General features: G+C 40.5%; 1 protein-coding gene across 1 annotated transcript in view; it reads right to left on the bottom strand.

The window, feature by feature from the left end:
• Positions 1-3042: 3042 nt before the first annotated feature.
• The window catches only part of Dusp10 (dual specificity phosphatase 10), a 39256-nt gene continuing 24276 nt past the window's right edge, over positions 3043-18022 (bottom strand). Inside the window, 2 exon segments of the mRNA XM_015483618.2 lie at positions 3043-5456; positions 8434-8805. Of these exon segments, the coding sequence (XP_015339104.1) occupies positions 5191-5456; positions 8434-8805 (638 nt within the window). The 3' untranslated portion in view covers positions 3043-5190.

Genomic DNA, 18022 nt, shown 5'->3' with positions numbered 1-18022 from the left:
GTTGCCAAGGGAAAGATGCTTCTATAGGGAAATATAACGGTGATGACATTAAGCTGGAAGTTGGTACTGTGTGCTGGCCACTTTGGGCTCCTCATGATAAAGAATCAACAAATAAAGCAGAGTTTTGCTCTACTGAATGGAATGACTGTGGCTTTCAAAAGGAAGGAGGGGGCTGGGGATATATACTTGCCTAGTATGTGCAAAGCCCTGGGTTCAATTCCTAGTACAGGGGTAGAGTGGAGGGGAGCAGAAAGGAAATTGAACTACTAGCAAACTGTAACATAGTAAGAGCTATGTCTGGAACTCAAGGATATCTCTTTTACTCTCACGTTCTGTGAGGACCTTGTTTACTGTAACAAAGTATATGGAAAATGACCCAATACAAGTCCAGTTGCCAAGGCCTGGATCCTTCAAAAATGAAGATTTAAGTCACCGTGACCAAGTGACATGTTTGCTGAGGACAAAGGATATATGGAATGGGTAGCAACAAGGGAAGTTATAAATACCACGTACAGCCACAAGATCAGTTATGGAAATTAGAATGGTAACACTTATATTTATTATTTTGATATAAAATGTATTTACCAATTCTTTTTCCTTCCCTGTTGTCCATCTAATATAAAATGTGATCAATGTAATTATCTTTTGTATTAGTTCCCTAGGGCTGCTGTAATAAAGTACCACAAACTGTGTGGCTTATAAGAGAAATTTATCCTCATATAGTCTGGAGGTTATAAGTACAAAATCAATGTGTTAGCTGGTCAGTTCGCTTCAAGAGGCTTTAAAGGAGAATCTGTTCTACCTCTCTCCTGGCTTCTGGTGGTTACTGGTAATCATTTGTGTTCCTTGGTTTGGAGATAAGATCACTCCAATCTCTGCCTCCATTGTCATGTGACATTTTGGGGATATGTGTGTGTGGGTCCAAATTTCTCTCTTCTAGTCAGTGAAATAGTCATTGAATTAAGCTCATCTTAACTCAGTATAACCTTTTATGAACTTGAGTACATCTACCAAGACCCCATTTTCAAATAAGATCATATTTATAAGGCCTCAGGTTTCAGCCTATCTTTTGGCAGACAAAATTCAAACATCTTTATATCTCCAGACTTCAAATGGAGAGTGGATCTCAGCTAGTTGAGGATTTAACACCACCTCCAAATGAATAAAGTTACAAAATGGGCTCTGTGTCCTGTGTTGGGGAGATGCATCTTATTGGGTGTAATCAGCATTTTACTCACGTCTTTGTTTGGATGTTATATTTGTTTAAAAGAAGTATAGTTGGCAAGGGATGAACTATGGTGGCTTTATATAGTATCACCTCAGCTAAATCAAAACTATATTTCAGAACTCCATTTCCGTTTCACACTGGATTAGCCCCAAGGGAAATGTGCAGGAGGCTGGAAAAGCAGAATTGAAGCAGCAGCCATTATATTTTGAAGGGGGCCCCAGGAATTATTTTAACTAGCACACATATTCACCGGTCCCATGGCTCACTTTAGGTCAGAAGCTGTGATTGCAGCTCCTAAAGTTGTCCCTAAAAGTTGATTGTGCTAGTTATGTGTTCAGTTCCATGGCAAAGGACACTAGATCCTTCAAATAACTCACATTAAGGTTGGTTAAGGGCTGATATGGGTTCTATTTTGTCTTCCTAATTCCTTCTTTGGTACTTCATGTCCAACTTGTCTCCCGGGTAACCTTACTGACTCAGAGATTTCAGGCCATCATAGAGGCAATCCTTTCCCTCTGCACTAGATTTTCACTAGATTCTACCATTGCCTGATGTCTGCTCCCTAGAATAAACTCCTTCCACATCTTCTAATGTTTTTGCTTCTGATCAAATCCTGATACACACATCTTGCAGGAAACATTGACAAAGGTGGTCCCAGAGGAAGAAATCAGAAGCTGTGGACAGCACTGCATTCATATCCTACCAACTTAAAAGGCTGAAAGTCATCCATAGATAGGTGTCATTTTAGACACTATTTTTTTCTAAATACTTTATTATTGCTAATCTTCTGGGCACCAGTGCTTGCTTTTCTACTATTTCTTTCCTACAATCCACATACACAATTGTCTCTGATCAGAGCTTCAAATCAAACACCTGAAATTGAATGCTACATGTTTGGGAAGAAAACCCCACAAATATGTGCAAAAGTGGCTTGTTTGCAGGTGCCTGTCCAAAAAGAAGGCAAAGGTCAATATTGATTGATCTTTATTCCATCCAGCTTGCCAGATGTTTTACCTTCCACAAGGGAGGATCTAGTTAGAGCAATTTAGTAGCATTCCTAGTTCATTTTTGGAGTATAATTCAAGTTCTAGTTCCTTACCAACACAGCTTTTTCTTTTACTCTATTATTCTGCTTCTTATATTTCATTGCTCTCAGTGGTTCATCTCTCCCTATTTACTTACTGCCAACATGTGAGTGCTGGGTTTTGTCTTCCTTTCATATCTCTTTCTCCTTGTCCTTTGTTGTCATCTTCCCCTAGTTACCTCCCACACTGCCCATCTTGGTCCAAAAGTAGCTGGTATAAGTTCCACAAAATATGAACTCTCTATCCTGGTTAATATTCACTAATTGGAGAAGTGCCAACTATTGAAATATGTGTATAGAGAGGTGGTGGAGATCCTGGTCTGTCCAAGTTAAGTGAACGGTGATGCCTAAATTAAATGCTTTTAATTATTCTATTAAATCGTTAAATTCATTTGGCACAAAATGATGCCTGCATTGGTCAGTGACTCTGCTTTCTCACAAAGACACGATTATTTCCTAGCTTAGTACTAAAGTTCCCAGGCAACTAGTGAGGCCTAGAAACCTGGGAAGTCTGGTTTCTAGAGCAATGGCTTGGTTAATCCATATTGTTTTCATGAAGTGGTTAAATTCCTCTTGAAAAAATAGAGGCTAAGTGACCCAAAGCAGATAAGTAGAAAAGACCTGAGTTCCTTTCAGAATTCTTGGTATGCTGGTTGGCAGAATTCCTGTCTGTCCAAGACAGGCCTTCTCTTGAAATTGTAAACTTCCAAAAACATAAATCATTTCCATGTAGCTCAAGAACAGAAACTGTATTCTTTTGTTTTTTTTGAAAGAAAGCACTTTACACACTATGAGAAATTTAACATTTGGATTTAAAAAAGAGTCTGATAAATTGCTACAAATTTTAAATCATCAATTATGTATCAAAAGCTTACTCCTTAAATATGCTCCAACATCAAGAAAATAGCCTGCTAATGAATTGTAAAGAGTAGAAAATACTGTAACAGATTTTAACTGATTAACACTTTACATTAAATTAAAATAATCTCAAGTAGCTGTTAATTCCTGTTAAATTCAAGCTCTACTTTTAATAAAAGAAAAAAATCAATCCAACTGTAAGCAGAAATCTATTAAAAATAAACAAAAAATATTGTTATAACATTTGTAAGCAAATGTTCACAAAAATATTTGTCAAATATAGTCACGTAGCATGAGACATGCCAGAATTCTTCAACTCTAACTCAGACCTGGAAAATTTCAGTTTGTTGCAAATCTTCCCTGTGGCTAAGTCTCTCTAGACATATACTTCAGTAAAACAGGAAATGTTTGGATTGTATTCTTCCCCTACCCCCACCTGTCTGTGGATTGATAACCCTGTGATACATTAACTAAGTGCTGCTATAGGTAAGTTGTGCTTGCAAAACTGAGTCTGACTTGCTAAGACTAGGGGACAAAAAAATGGCTGCAAATGCACTATCCGGTGAATGCCACCAAAGATGTCAATTGAATAAATGGCAATGAAGGCAATGGGGACTTTAGAGACAGAAATGGCAGATTGTCACAAACAGTTATCAATTAGCCATTGGGAGAGATCATTGACTTCTAACCCATCAGGCAGTGATTTGGTTATCAAGGCTCAAAGGCTGATGAGAATGCTCACATTCTTGAGGTCACCTTAACTAGGGCTTCCCCAATGTAAGAGGAATTATACTTATGGATGAGATGACAGGAGAGGATAATAGGGAATGGAGGGCATTCATAACTGGGCAGACCAACCCTGGAGATCTTCAGCTTCATTGAAGATTCTCTGCTTCACACCCTCATCTCCCTTCCCTATGTCAAAACATGTGCTTTACGTCTAATTATGTCATATGTACAAGCTTCCAGAGGTAAGAGAGGCTTGATCCTGAGTTGAAGTAAAAAAGAGTGGGCAAAAACGACACATCTCAGAATGAGTTTCATTTATATAATGAAAATAAATTTTTACACAATCAACAGAAACACACAAAGTTTGTTTTTGTTTTTTTTTTTGCGAAAAATATTTTTAAATAAATTTTTGTCATTTTTTTTTTTACATTCTGATATACATATGTAACAAGGTTTATGGCACTATAACCAGAATCAAATCCAAAAAAAAAAAAAAAAGGAAAAAGGTGGGAAGGAAAGTAATTGGTTTTGTTGAATTTCTTTCTACCTCCAAGCTGGCAATTTTGCACTATTTGTCTATCATTCACTTGCCAGCTCTAACTTGTTTGCACACTCAAAACACCATATTATTGCACAAGAGCCAGTGAAGGCCTATGGTATAATGGTCAGTCAGTTCCTTGTTGTTTCAAAAAGTCTCTTCAACCCAGAGAGGGGGGGGAAGAAAAGTCCAGAGCATAAAACACTATTCTCTATTTCTTTAAAGAATACGTGAAGGGTTCTTAGACCACTCAAGCTGCCCTGATCTTCTCTTTGCACCAAGGAGCACAGCAGGGCTTGGTTGGGTTGGGTTTTTATTTCCTATATGGATGGCCCAGGTGGCTCCTAGGTCCTCATGATCCAATGTCTTTTCTACTTACTTTTGGTTCTTTTTAAATGGTGTATTATGGGATCTTAGGTCTATGAACCTGCACAGACTATTTAGTCATAAACTCTACAAAAAGCTTAAAAGGAAAAGGGGGAGAAACAAGTTTTATTATATTTTTATTGTTGGCTTAAAAAAAAAATGACCTCTTTAACCTCCCTGCTTTGTCAGTTTGTGGGAAGTAAATCTCAATGGCATCAAAAGTTATAGTCTTCTCACACTTGTTAAAAATAAAGTCTTTAAACAAGTTTGTTTCCATTCACAAACTTTACCCCCAACTAAAAAAAGGGGGGGGGGGCCCAGAACCCATCCTCCTTCCTTTTTCGCACCCCCAAAGGAGAGCAGCAATCCTTTCCACCCTGACCACTGTCACACGACCGTCTCCACACCCATCAGCTTTGGCGTAAGGATGCGTGGCGTCACACCATTGTTTAGGTCTTCCTCAAACTCCAGCAACTGCCCCATGAAGTTAAGATTTGGAGAAATAATTGGTCGTTTGCCTTTGACAAATTTGTAAGCATCAGTCATGGTCATTCGTGTGTGCTTCATCAGGTAGGCGATGACAATGGTGGCAGAGCGGGACACTCCGGCCTGGCAGTGGATGAGAAGCCCCTTCCCACACTGATGAGCTTCCTCTGAAAAGAGAGAGAGAAGAGATGAAGGGAAGGAGAAAGAGATGGACAGAGACAGGTTAACAAGGACCTGAACTTGCCCAGGCTTCATTTGGTAGAGAAAGAATAAATTTAAATGGTTTTTAAAATTAAGTAAAAATATACTAGTCAATTCTGCATGCTTAGGTTGCACTTCCAGAACCAGCTAAAGTCAGTATTAGCATGAGCAAGAGGCTACATATTTACATTTAGAGAGGAGATGGAGTAAAGGAAGCATTCATCGGAACAGTATCTCACGGCAGGACAGAAGCTGAAGCTGTACTTTCAGCACAATGAATGGGCTTATGTATTAAGCAAGCTGCAAATCAAGTAGTACCTCTGTCAAATATCTAGTGTGTGTGTGTGTGTGTGTGTGTGTGAGTGTGTGTGGCGGGGAGGTACTGGGGATTGAACCCAGAAGTACTTTCCCACAGAGCCACACACCCAGCCCTTTTTATTTTTTATTTTGAGACAGGGTCTCGCTAAGTTGCTTAAGGCCTCCCTAAGTTGCTGAGGCTGACTTTGAACTCAGATCCTCCTGCCTCAGCCTCCTGAGCTCCTGGGATTGTAGGCATGTGCTACCATGTCCAGCACATTTCTTTCTTTATACTACAGAATTGGGAAGTGAAAGGAGGGGAAGGCAGGGGATGTGGGGATTAAGAATGAAACAGACATTATTACTGTATGAATGTATGTGACTGTATGACCAATGTGATTCTACAATATGTACACTCAGAAAAATGAGAAATTATATCCCATCTATGTATGAAAAAAAAAAGAATTGCTTAGTTTAGGAACAGACATTAAATGGATGAGAGATTTTAGCTTCTCACTAGGAAAGTCAATTATGGCCGAGTTTAAAGACTTATGGTTTAAACCAGAGTGTCGCCCTCTCTTAAGTGTTCAAAATCCCCCTTGCATTCATGGAGGCTGCACCAATATGGCAAGGATCGGCAAGATGGAGGAATTCCCACATTGGCTCAGAATTTTGAGTCCCCAGAACTTCAAAGCTCCTGTCTAAATAATGGGAACAAAACCAGGTATCCCATTCAGAGAATATGGGAATATTGTCATTTGATTCAGGAATATGCTGGCACAGTTAAGCTCTAAACCTAGACTCCACTTAGTTTGTGTTAAGCACCGAGTGGTTATGATGTTAAACACCTTCTGTTTTCCAAAAACCACACTATGAGATTTTAGCTTATTGGATAACAATGAAAATAAAATTGTGCCCTGCAAGTTATGACTCTGAATTGCTTTCAGGCTAAATGCTGTTTGTTACTGGTTTTGTTTTCCTTCTAAAGAGCATGTAAGCCTGAGTAATCTATAAGGAATGTGAGTACTTGGGTTGAAATCCTCTCAGGACAAGTGTATCTTATGCTACTCATTAAATGGGAAGCAGATACCCCAACGCCCTCCGCCTGGAATGAAGTCAGGTGGAACCACAGTCATGACATATATCAACCAGGAAGTTCCCTGTCTACTAGGGGACAAATATTTCTTCTGCAGGACTCAAGGACTGGCTCAGATTTTATTAATAAAAAAATCTGAAGCATCTTTACACTCATGTTGGCTGGCTGGGAATTAATTAATAGGGCATTACAAACACTGTTCCGGTATTTTGTAGAAAGGCTCATGGCCTGGGAATCAAGAACCCTGGATCCCCACTGCTTCTCTAACACTAGAATTCGGAGAATCTTGGAGAAGTCACTGTACTTATCTGAGCACAGCCACCAGTCTGAATTTCCTTCCAAACTGAATACTTCATGGTCCTACACTGAAGATACAATCAGCAAAGGAAAGAGTTGGGCAATGTGACCAAAGCTTGTCAGCTCCTCAGCAAATCCAGTAGGCTCTTAAACCTGAGGCTTTTTTATATTTTATTTTTTTTTTCTGACTACGGAACATCAAACACGATGGGAGAAAGGCCAATGACAGCTTGCTGCAATAATGAGGAAAAGTACTGGGCCAGCCCTTTACCAAGATAGCAGTTAGAGTCCCTTGGAAAAATTATTGAGTGTCTGCTATATGCTAGAGTTCTCCAAATGATCACCCGAGTCTTACAGCAGAGTTCACGGCTGCAGAAGTAACAAAATTTAATTAGGATTAGGCTGATGGTTGCTTCCTTTTAAAGATGAGAGCCTGCTATTGCTTGAATTGTTCTCCTAGGGCTATCTAATCTGATCTTTCCTGCTTCAGTTGAGTTTGCAAACTGTCAAAGGAAATCTTATATCATCTCACCGGCACTGACGTCCTCTCCATTTTGTTATCAAGTGCTTCAGAACCGAGACAAAGCAGAAAGGGAGAAAGAACTTGACCCCATCCCTTTCTCCCTCCTCTAGGATGAGGCAGTGCATAAGGAGGTTCACTTTGGCATTACCAGTCTGAAAAAGTTTCTTCAGAACAACCCTTCAGCAAATTCTACCTGTACCTCAGCCTCAGGTGAAGAGGTACCCACTGCAACTTAGTTTAATTCAAGGTAAGGAAATGCAATCACCTCTCACTCTGGGTGAACAAGGCTGAGTAGGGTGCTAGGGAGAGATGGGCATTTGAAAGTGATATATTCACTCTATTTCATGTCCTGCAGGGCTCTGAGGGGACTTGGCAGATTGGGTAGCAGCAGTACCAGCTCTGATCCTCAACTCCTTACTTTCCCTCCTTTCTTCTAATTTTAAAGCACGTAAATGCTAACCACTACCATTTTTTTTTTCCATTGAGGATTTGAGGGATGGGCATTTCTAGTTGGACAGATGTCAACCAAATTATTTTTTTATGTCCATCCTGATGGCTCTGATATGTTAAGAACGAGGAGGACACTTTGGCTGCATTAGGTGACAGAACCCAAGACACCTCTGAGCAGCTGTTTCTGAGGAACACAGGAATAAACCTTGGACTTGATTTCAAAGCAGGAGCCAGAGGGAAAGGAAGGCAGAGGACAAGGACTCCCAATGGAGATTCTTACCAATGAACTCAAAAGCCTCTTCAAAGTACTGCCGCAGGTTCTGCTTGTTGCTGTCGGTGGCCGGCAGCCGCTTGTAGTTGAAGAGGCCTTTCTCATAGTGGTAGAGGGGAAGGTGAGTGGTGACGTTGATGACATAGCCGATGTTCAGCCGCTGCATGGTGTCCAGGTCCTGAGCGTCCTGCTCATTGCCAAGGAACAGGAAGGGCAGGATGGGCGTCAGCTCTGCATTCTCGATGTCAGGGGTGGTGGGGACAGACTGAGGTAGCAAGCTCGAGGCCGCAGATGCACCGCCCCCCACCTCCCGGCACTCTTGGAGCTGGAGGGAGTTGTCACAGAGGTTTTCATGGTTCTGCTTAAAACTACTAAGTCCACCTGGAACACAAATACAGAAAGCAAGATTAAGAATTCAAAGCTGGCAGAAAATGCCAACTTCACAGTAAGAATCAGAGTACGTTGTTGCTTAGATGGATGTTTATGTATGTATAAACCCCAAACCCAAAATGCAAGAGTCCATTTGGGGAGCTTCCAGGACCAGCTTCAGAGTGTTTCTCTGCATGGAGGACTCTAGAAACGTGCTCCTTATACAAAGTGGGGCATGTCGTTCAGGAATGAGCATCAGGCAATTTCATCAGCTGCAAATGTGATCTGCCTCAAAGAGCCATAAGCCATATGCTCAGTGGCCTATATAGAACCTTGCACTTTGGGAGCAGAGGAAGGCATGGATGGCATCCTCTGGCTGAGAACTTCTGCCTGTAATCTGGCCCTGCACACGTGCCACCTTGCACCTTCATGCTCACCTTACCTGGAAGACCACATCTGCTCCTAATATAGCAGAGGGCTTACAAGCAAGGACCATGGCTATAACCCCAATGCCATCCTTCCTGGCTCTGTGACTTGGGCAAGCTCCTCCCTCTCTGTTCTTCTTCTGCTCAGATGAGGGTAATGGTATCTATCTCTGAGTATGAATATGAGTCTAAAAATAAATATATTTAGCATATCGTCAGGCATATACTATTGCTCAGCAAATGTTAGTTATTTTTATAAATATTATTTATATGAATGTCCAAAGGTAGAAGCAGCTGAGAAATGATTGGAAAGGATAAGACAGGGTTGCAGGGGCAGGGGAGATCATTCTTAAGGTCTCATTCTGATGTTTTTGCCTGCACGTCCTGACATTTGTCAGCCTTGACTTCCAGTAGAAGGGAAGTGGAGTAGCTTGATCCCTTGAACCTGAGTTTTGAGGGCCCTAGGTATATAAACCCCTCAGGAAACCTCTAATGGATCTATGAATACACTTTAAACATAAACGTCTGCTCTGCCTCCAAGAGTTATGGGTCTATCATAAAAAGTTTAAGCTGTACCTGTTTCGACAATTTTTAAATGCAAACATTCCCCACCCAACTATAGTTTCACTTATGGAAATTATCTTAGGAAAATCATTTAACAAAAGACCTTCAGCTAGATACGTGAAGACATCCACTATGGCATTATCAGTCTAATGGAAAAAGGAAAGCAAACAACAAAATAAAAATTAAAAAGAAAGTAAATTTTATTTTATTCATTCCATAGACTATTATGCATTCATTAAGAGTAGTTATGAAAAGGTATAAATGAACAAAGAAACTGCTTAGCATTAAGTGAAAAAAGCTAATTCAACAATAATTCACCAAAAGCTGAAGGACTACAGAGAGAGAGAGAGAGAGAGAGAGAGAGAGAGACAGAGAGAACACACAATGTTAGGAAATATATAGATTATACTTTATGTTTTGATTTTCCTTTAATGTTATATTTAAATGCACAGATAAATGAACCCTAAGGATTATTATGAGGTTTAAATTATATAGTATACATGTTAGGGCTCTGAAATCTGAATTGACATTATTAGCACTGAATGAGCTCTAAAATTCTGACTAGACAAAAACTAGATATCCTCTTGCTTTCTCTTTGAAAAGAGGGGGAAATTGGAAAACTCCTATTAGCTTTTTAAAAACCACCAAAATACAACATTCATTCCCATAGATGCCTTGTGTCTGTCTTGATAGTCCTTGGATTCAGGCAGAAAACACAAGGATGAATAGGATATGGTTCTGTTGAAACAAGGACAGGAAGTCTATCTGTCCGCTAGCTTCTGACCCTAACATGTGTTCTCCATTTCAAGTTTCATCTGTGACAACCACAGGGGGAAGTCCAGACTATAGCCTAGACCAGGTATCATGTCTGTATACAAGCAATGGACACTGAAACAGTTGTGCAAGACAGAGAAATCCATTTGTCATTAAGAGATGGTAACAATCCAAAAAAAATTCAAAGGGGCCATAATGGTCATATAATGATCATCCAAAATGAGTCAAGTAAAATCTTTTGTTTTTTGAAAAGAAAAATAAAATATTAACTCATTCTTACCGATTTCCAGAATTAAACTTTGCCCATACTGTTATTTATTATGCTATGAAATAATGATAAAGTGTGATCCCAAAGAGAATTTTTAAGTATAAAGAAAAAAAAAACACAAAAACTTCATCAGTGAATACTTTAAAAAATTAGAATAAAATAAAAACTAGCCATTGTTACCATGATAAGCTCAGAAGGCACTCTGTTATTTTAAAATCTACTCAGCTTTGCCTCCACAAAATACAAGTAGATGGTTCCACACTGATTCTATGATGAGAGCCCAATTCATTATTTTAAGAAAAAAATCAGTTGAGACATTTTTCTACATACGGTGAGAGGAAAGATCCCCCCACCCCCCAAAAAAAGTTCTCAAAAGAAGTGGGAAATCCTCTAAGCAGTGGGGGAAAAATTTCTCTCTGTTCTTATTTAGAGTACTCAAGCTGTAATTCGTGAGTTAAAAGATAAAATAAATTAAAAAGCATGCCAGAAATCCCCACACAGAAAAAAAAAAAAAACCAGCATAGAGCTTTTTAAAATTCTGTCTCTACACCTCCTTTCCCAATGACATCAGCTGGAGGCTCCCCACCTGCCCAGTTGCCATAGCAGTTACACAAAGACATACAATGACATCAGTTGGCATGATATCAGCTCTTTGAGTGCAAACAATACAAGAAGAACTACTTTGTTTAAGGCCTTTGGTGCAACTGTGTTCTGGGGAGCCAATGATGTAATGCTAACAGGTGGCATGGGCCTTCCATTTGCCTAATTGGGGAAAAAAACCCATGGGAGAGGGGGGTGGAGGGAATTTGAGACAGACACACACAGAAAGCTCCAAATCGCAGGGTGCAAAATTATGTGTGTATTGTATGTATGTTTGAGCCATGTAAGAACTCTGTTCACAAACTATTTGAACGGGGAGTAGATAGCACAGGAGCTCTTTTAGTTCAAACATATAAGCTAGAGACAAGGACATTCTCAGTGAGGGTCTAAAGAAACAGTCTCCTGTCCAATTTCCAGTCTGCTCATCAACTTAAGCATCAGTTCTCATTGAAGGGTAACACACATCTATACACAACTGTTAAAAATCTCTCTGGATAGTACTGAAAGCAAATGAACCAGTAGTAGTTTGCAGTGCCTTTTTTAAGAGAGAAAACTGCAGGAAAAAAAATGTGTTTTTTTTTTTTTTTTTTCCTTTCGTGGTGGTGGTGGGGTGAGTGGAATTGGCAGCTGTGGGGGAGGGGGATGAGTAGAACCAATTTCCACCCACCCTATCCCATCAAATACCACCTGAGGCCATCCTGCCTGATTGCTTAATGAAGAGCTTTAATTATGTTTGTTGTTACTATATGAGAATATTACAAAATAGTAATTAACCAACCATTGAGGTAGAAGCAGTGTGGTGTGGTATCAGAGCAGAGGTTAGAGGCAGATAGACCCAGGCTATCATTGTAATTCTGCTGGCTAGGGAGTTGTGAGACCTACAAAGGTTTCAAATCATTTTCTCCTATTAAGCCTCAGTTTACTGATCAAGTGGATATCATATCATGTACCCTTAGGGTTGTGATAGAAGAGGTCTATGTAAAGGTTTTGACATACAACCTGATGTTTGATAATTAACCTCTTATTACCCCAGTACCATCACCCAGGTCTCCCCTGCAATTGATCTGTGCTCATGTGCAGTGATCAAGAGCAGGGGCACTGAGGCCAGGCTGCTGGGGTCCAACCCCTAGTCAAACACTAGCTGTGAGATGCTGGGAAGGCTTCTCACCTCTCTCTTCCTCAGTTTCCCCATATGTAAAACAGAAATAATAATAACAGTGCCTACCTCGTGGGAATTTGTAAGGATTAAACTGGTTAATAAATACAAAATACTTTATAACAATGTCCAGTACACAGGAAGCACTTTTCTTTCAGTACTTTGGGAAACTGTAATCTTAACGATCTAAAAGATAGAATAATAAAGATCTAAAAAAAATCTGCTTCATAATAATTGTAAATGATCACATGATTGTAAATGATTATAAATGCATCAAGTGTTAAAGTTTGAATAATATAATTTTATCATAAAAAAACAACAGCTCCCTATCCTTCCTAAGGATATATATTTTATTAGGACAATTTATTTGTCCTAACTTTCCCAATAAAGATTACATGTCTTTGGATTCCTAGTTTTTCCATAGGAGGACTAAATTTTTAAAATAAAACTGTTCTTCTTCCCTCCCTTCCTTCTTCCCCTAATCCCTACCAAACACTAAACCTCCTTGTGTACACCAGAACCTGCAGTCATCAGTGGAAATGTTTTTGAGACATGAGCAACCATGCTGGGGGACATTTTCAAATCTTATCTCAAAACTAGGTTCCCTGCCAAAATGAGCATGGTGAGCACACTGATTCTGAATGGTAACAGTAAAGAATACCCAGCACACCCAAAGAAAATACATATTAATACCACCCACCTGTTTTTTTTTTTTTTCCTCCAATAGGAGGTCAGTACAGCGACTGTCCCAGAGAAGCAATGGATTCTAGTTTTAGGGGGAAACCTTTCTCTGTGGGTGCACTGCAGTTCCCATGGCTATTGTGACTACTGCAGCCTTAGAAACAGAAGGGTCCTCTGTGGTGTGATTCGGAAGCCATGCTCTCTGGCTGCAGAGTCGAAGAACCTTCATCCACGTGTGGAATCCATAAACAAAACGTTCCCACATCTAAAGATGAATAGCACTTCTGCACAACCTTTTGGTTATTATGCTAAGCGGGACGTGAGCACCTTCTGGAACTTTAAGGAAAACATTCTCGGAAGGTCAGCAAACAGAATTAGTGTCCAAAGAGGGGGTGTGTATAGTCTCAAACTGGACTTTTGTACAAGTTTGCTGCAAACACATTGATCACTCCTGTTGTCGCCTTGTTTTTCCTACTGGGTTAATCAGCCTTTTTAAAGTGAAGAAAAGTACTTTGATGATCGAGGGAAACAGATTAGAGCCAGACTCCTTAGTTAAAATCTTGGTTCCTATTAGTCATTACCTGTGTTACCTTCTTCAAATTATTTAACATCTCTGAGGTTCAGAGATGACATCCATAATAGTTCAGATATGATATCATCTATCTCAAAGAATACAATACGGATACAAGGTCACATAACACAAGTGGAAAAGATACTGGAAAAGCATGCATACTCCTTTGTAGGACCCCCTTGGAAATTATAGCACATTGGAGCAGCCTCTTAGGATGCTACCTACATGCAGGAGGATCTTGGTGGAAGAACAAAGCATGGATAATTGTAGCTGATGTAAGGTTTCCAAAGCTGAAACCGTCAAAATGGGGTCAGAATAACTTCATTATTTTCAGGGCAGAATGGCACCTAACTTAACAGAAGAAATGTCTGGAGTAACAGGGAGACATTATTTTGACTTCTTATGTTCTGTGAAATTATCTTTACATTCCACAGGTACAATTGGGTATTTCACAGAACCACTGGTTTCAAGCCAATGTGGCCTGGTTCAGTTGATAAATGTCTGGTGTATGAAAAGACAAAAGCTCAAAACCTTTAAAAAAACCCAAACCAAAATAACCCAAAATCTCAGTATCTTGAATCCAACTGAGTTCCTCTTTATTAACTGGCACAGTGTACTACTGAGTCTTCTGGGAAGATGTCAGTCCCTCTCCTGGCCTCTCTGGTAGGGTACACGTTGTCTACAGGTAGCTTAAAAGCCAACCTGAGAAGACGCAGAGCTTCGCCCTGGATTTGAAATAGGAGGCCAGCCACACACTCACCGACTTTCTCAGTTACATCTTCTAGGCTAGATTTCCTCAACTATAGAAAGGGGACAGTATTCCTCAGGTCTATTATAATGGTTTCATGAGATCATGTGTACACCACCCATTCTGGTCTCTTTCAGAAAGCACTGAAACCCTGTAGTTATTGGAATGATAATTGTCAGTGGAGTCTAAACCTACCCTTAGAGTGCTCCAAGTAGGCTCTGCTATGGTGATCCTGTAAAGGATGGGGCAGATGGTTCAGCAAGGTGGGGAACAGGAGACCATCTGCCAAAGCAGTTGCCAGCAGGAGTACAGGGAAGGGAAGGTGAGGCAAAGGCCCTGTGGTTGCCCATAGAAGATCTGCTCCCACAGTGGTAGTCTTCTTGGGCCTAGTTGAGATTCCACAAATACAAGAGCAAGTGGCATGCAGGTCTTGGGGTTGGCAGTTTCCCTTGATAACCTCCTTATGTTTAGTTCTTCATATACTAAGACCTCAGTAGAATTTGGGGTGGGGGAGAAGATATCTGGGCTATCAAACAGCAAAAATGCATTGTGGGCAAATTTTCTGCAATATACATATATATGTATTTTATTTTTATATGTATTTTTACAGACATGTATACACATACATTCCTAAAAATTTTAAAAATAGAAGTATGAAACATTATGTATATGAGATAGTTTTTATAGAAAATTACCTATATTTACATTGCTGTGAACAGCTCAATTTATTGAGGAAAGATGTATAGATCATTTTTAGGTCCACAATTTGTTTCAGGGTGACCACTCTCTGAAAAAGTTAGTTTCAACGCGCCACCATGTACCCAAACAGGTAGCCTTGCTCTACAGGTAAAACTGTGCTAATGAAGACTTGTTCTTTTAGAAATATTTTGCTTTTCATGCATATCCAAATGAATAGCTTTAATAGTACCTAGGTTCTTGGAGAGCAGGACTACTACTCTTATTTAAGCCCATTTGACACAGGATCCAGCCATAAGTCACATCAGGAGATTTGCTGATAAATTAGCAGGAGGAGGTATAAAGAAAAGGTACAGAGCTAGGGAGCAATCTCTTCATGGAGATAACTTTTCACTTTATATTTCATAAGTTTTGTAAGTTCTCTCTCATGCCTTCTTTAGTGACAAATGATAGGTAGAAATCACTTCCAAAATGCCCTTCATAAAACCATCTTCCCGTCATAGATCACTCCTGTTCTTAGGACATTCCTCTAACCAAGTTGTATTTAGTAATGTTTTGAGAGAAAAAAGAAAATCCCTGAAAAACCTGTTCTATAATTTGCTTCAATTTTGAGCTCAGAGTCTTCTCTGTATTTTCTGCTGGACAAAATACAAACAATTTACGGATGCTCCTGTGAAACAGACATGGTTTATATAGCTGCTGTAACTCTATCACCAAGTTATTTTTATTTCCCTTAGTTTATGCACAGTCCTTTCCACCTCAACACTTTGGTCCACTAGAAAATCTAGCGTTCTGGAAATAAGCTAATGCTTGGTTATGAATGCACTTACCAAGGGCAAAAAAAAAAAAAAAAAACCAGTATCTTTTGCAGTGTGCTTTCTTCTGATTTTTTTTTTTTTTTGGTTCTATGTGCTTTTACAACTATTTTCAATTATTAGCTTGTGGTAGGAATTCTGGTAATAGATGGCTTTCTCTTTGATTAAAAACTTTGCAATTCCCTCAATAGAAATATATTTTTAAAAATTCTTCTCTAAACATTGACCTCCCCCCCAAAGTGAACTAAGTCAGAAAAATCCAAATGATTCGAGAACTATGATTTATAAAAATCGAAAATGAAGCTTTCCTTGGAAGTCTTCCAAGAGGGACAGACCCTGGAATGTTCTGTCAGTGGTTACAAAGATCCTGCCCTCTGCCCTAAGGCCCCACCTTCCAAGTTCAGAAGCTGCCTCTGGGCTTCCCAATTCCCCTCCCTACACAATTGATGCCTAAAAGGACTGGGGATTAAACTCCAGCCTGCTAGAGTGGCACAGTCTTCACAGGAAAAAAAAAAAAGAAGTCCCTAGTCAGTACCCCAAAGGGAGAGATAAGCTTCAGAGGTCCCCTTCCTCACCCTTTCTACTTTAAAGCTTTCAAGAGTAACCAGTGTTTGTGTGTATGTGAATAACACAGGCAGATTGTTGGAGAGGATACTTCACAAGTATGTAAATACAGCCTGCTCCTTTAAATCTGTTACCTCATTTATTTACATTAGAACAGAAAGCACTGCCAGAAGCAACAGCTGAAGACAGTCGTGTAATTTTCCACAAAGACAACAATTAAACAGCTTTGTGTTATTTTAATGAGCAGATGACTTTTATGTGCGCAGGATTCAAAGGGTAAGATCTCCGTGTTCCCAGAGCTCGCAGCCCGCTCCGGTCTGGCAGGAGCCTGAGAGACTGAGGAGGAGCAGCCTGTGGCCTCCTCCTCAGGAGCCTGGTGGTCTTGGTCTCCCAGCCTTTGTCCCTCAACCCCATAAACCCATCGGGGGAGATGGGAAAAAAAAATAAGAGAGTGAGATTCCACCTGGAATATTTATTTTGGCGCTTGAATTGTCTATGCATCCACAGATTTGTTCTTAAAAAATTGAAGAGTGGCAGGGTTAAGTGGCGGAGCACAGTCCCCTCTTGCCACAGGGAGTGAGCCCCCCCCCCTTTCCGGTCTCACTGTGGGTACCTGAAGATGGGGATGGGCAGAGCTGACTTCTCCAAGTCACTCCAGCCAGCAGGGTAGGGAGTGGGCCTTCTGATCTCCCCCCCCCCCCTTGGGGCCTCATTTGGAGAGAAAAAGTCACAGCAGAATTTCTGGTGGGTCCACTTGTCCCTTTGACTCCCCATCCCAGCCCCCAGAGGCCCAGTCAGAGGAGTCCTCATTTTTGCCAGGAGTCCCTCCACCTCTAGATTGAGCTCCACACCCAGGAACCAAAAAATGACAATTAGACAAAGTGATTGGGTTTGCCTTTCAGATAAGGCTTTGGGATTCAATAGGGAATCACTATCTACTAGGAAGTGTGCCTATCAAAGGATAAGCTAGGGGTGTGTGTGTGTGTGTGTGTGTGTGTGCGCGCGCGCACACGCGCTCTGTGGGGAGCACAGGGGAGCACAGGGGGGCTGAGGAGGGATGGCCAAGTTCTGGCTGCCCCAACCTTCCCTGTCCATGATTTACCCAACAATATTAGCTCAAACCACTCAGTTCCAAGAGAGGAAGGCAAGCTCAGACACTCGGCTCAAGCCTGGGATTTTCTCAATGGACATCTCCAGTCCCCCCATCAGTCAGGACTCAGTGGAGGAGATCGATGACACACTGGATCTTTGATAAATTAAAGATGGCAATTATAAACGAGGACAAGGACCATGAATCTGCCCTGAGTTCCTGGGTGCTATGAAAGGGGACTAATTAAACCGGCCTCTGTGGGGGTTAACAAGGGACT

This window comes from Marmota marmota, unplaced genomic scaffold (genome assembly GCF_001458135.2).
Source record: "Marmota marmota marmota unplaced genomic scaffold, marMar, whole genome shotgun sequence".
In the NCBI taxonomy this organism is placed as follows: domain Eukaryota; kingdom Metazoa; phylum Chordata; class Mammalia; order Rodentia; family Sciuridae; genus Marmota; species Marmota marmota.
The sequence above is the reverse complement of the archived record's forward strand: the minus strand, read 5'-3'. Positions and strand labels throughout refer to the sequence as shown.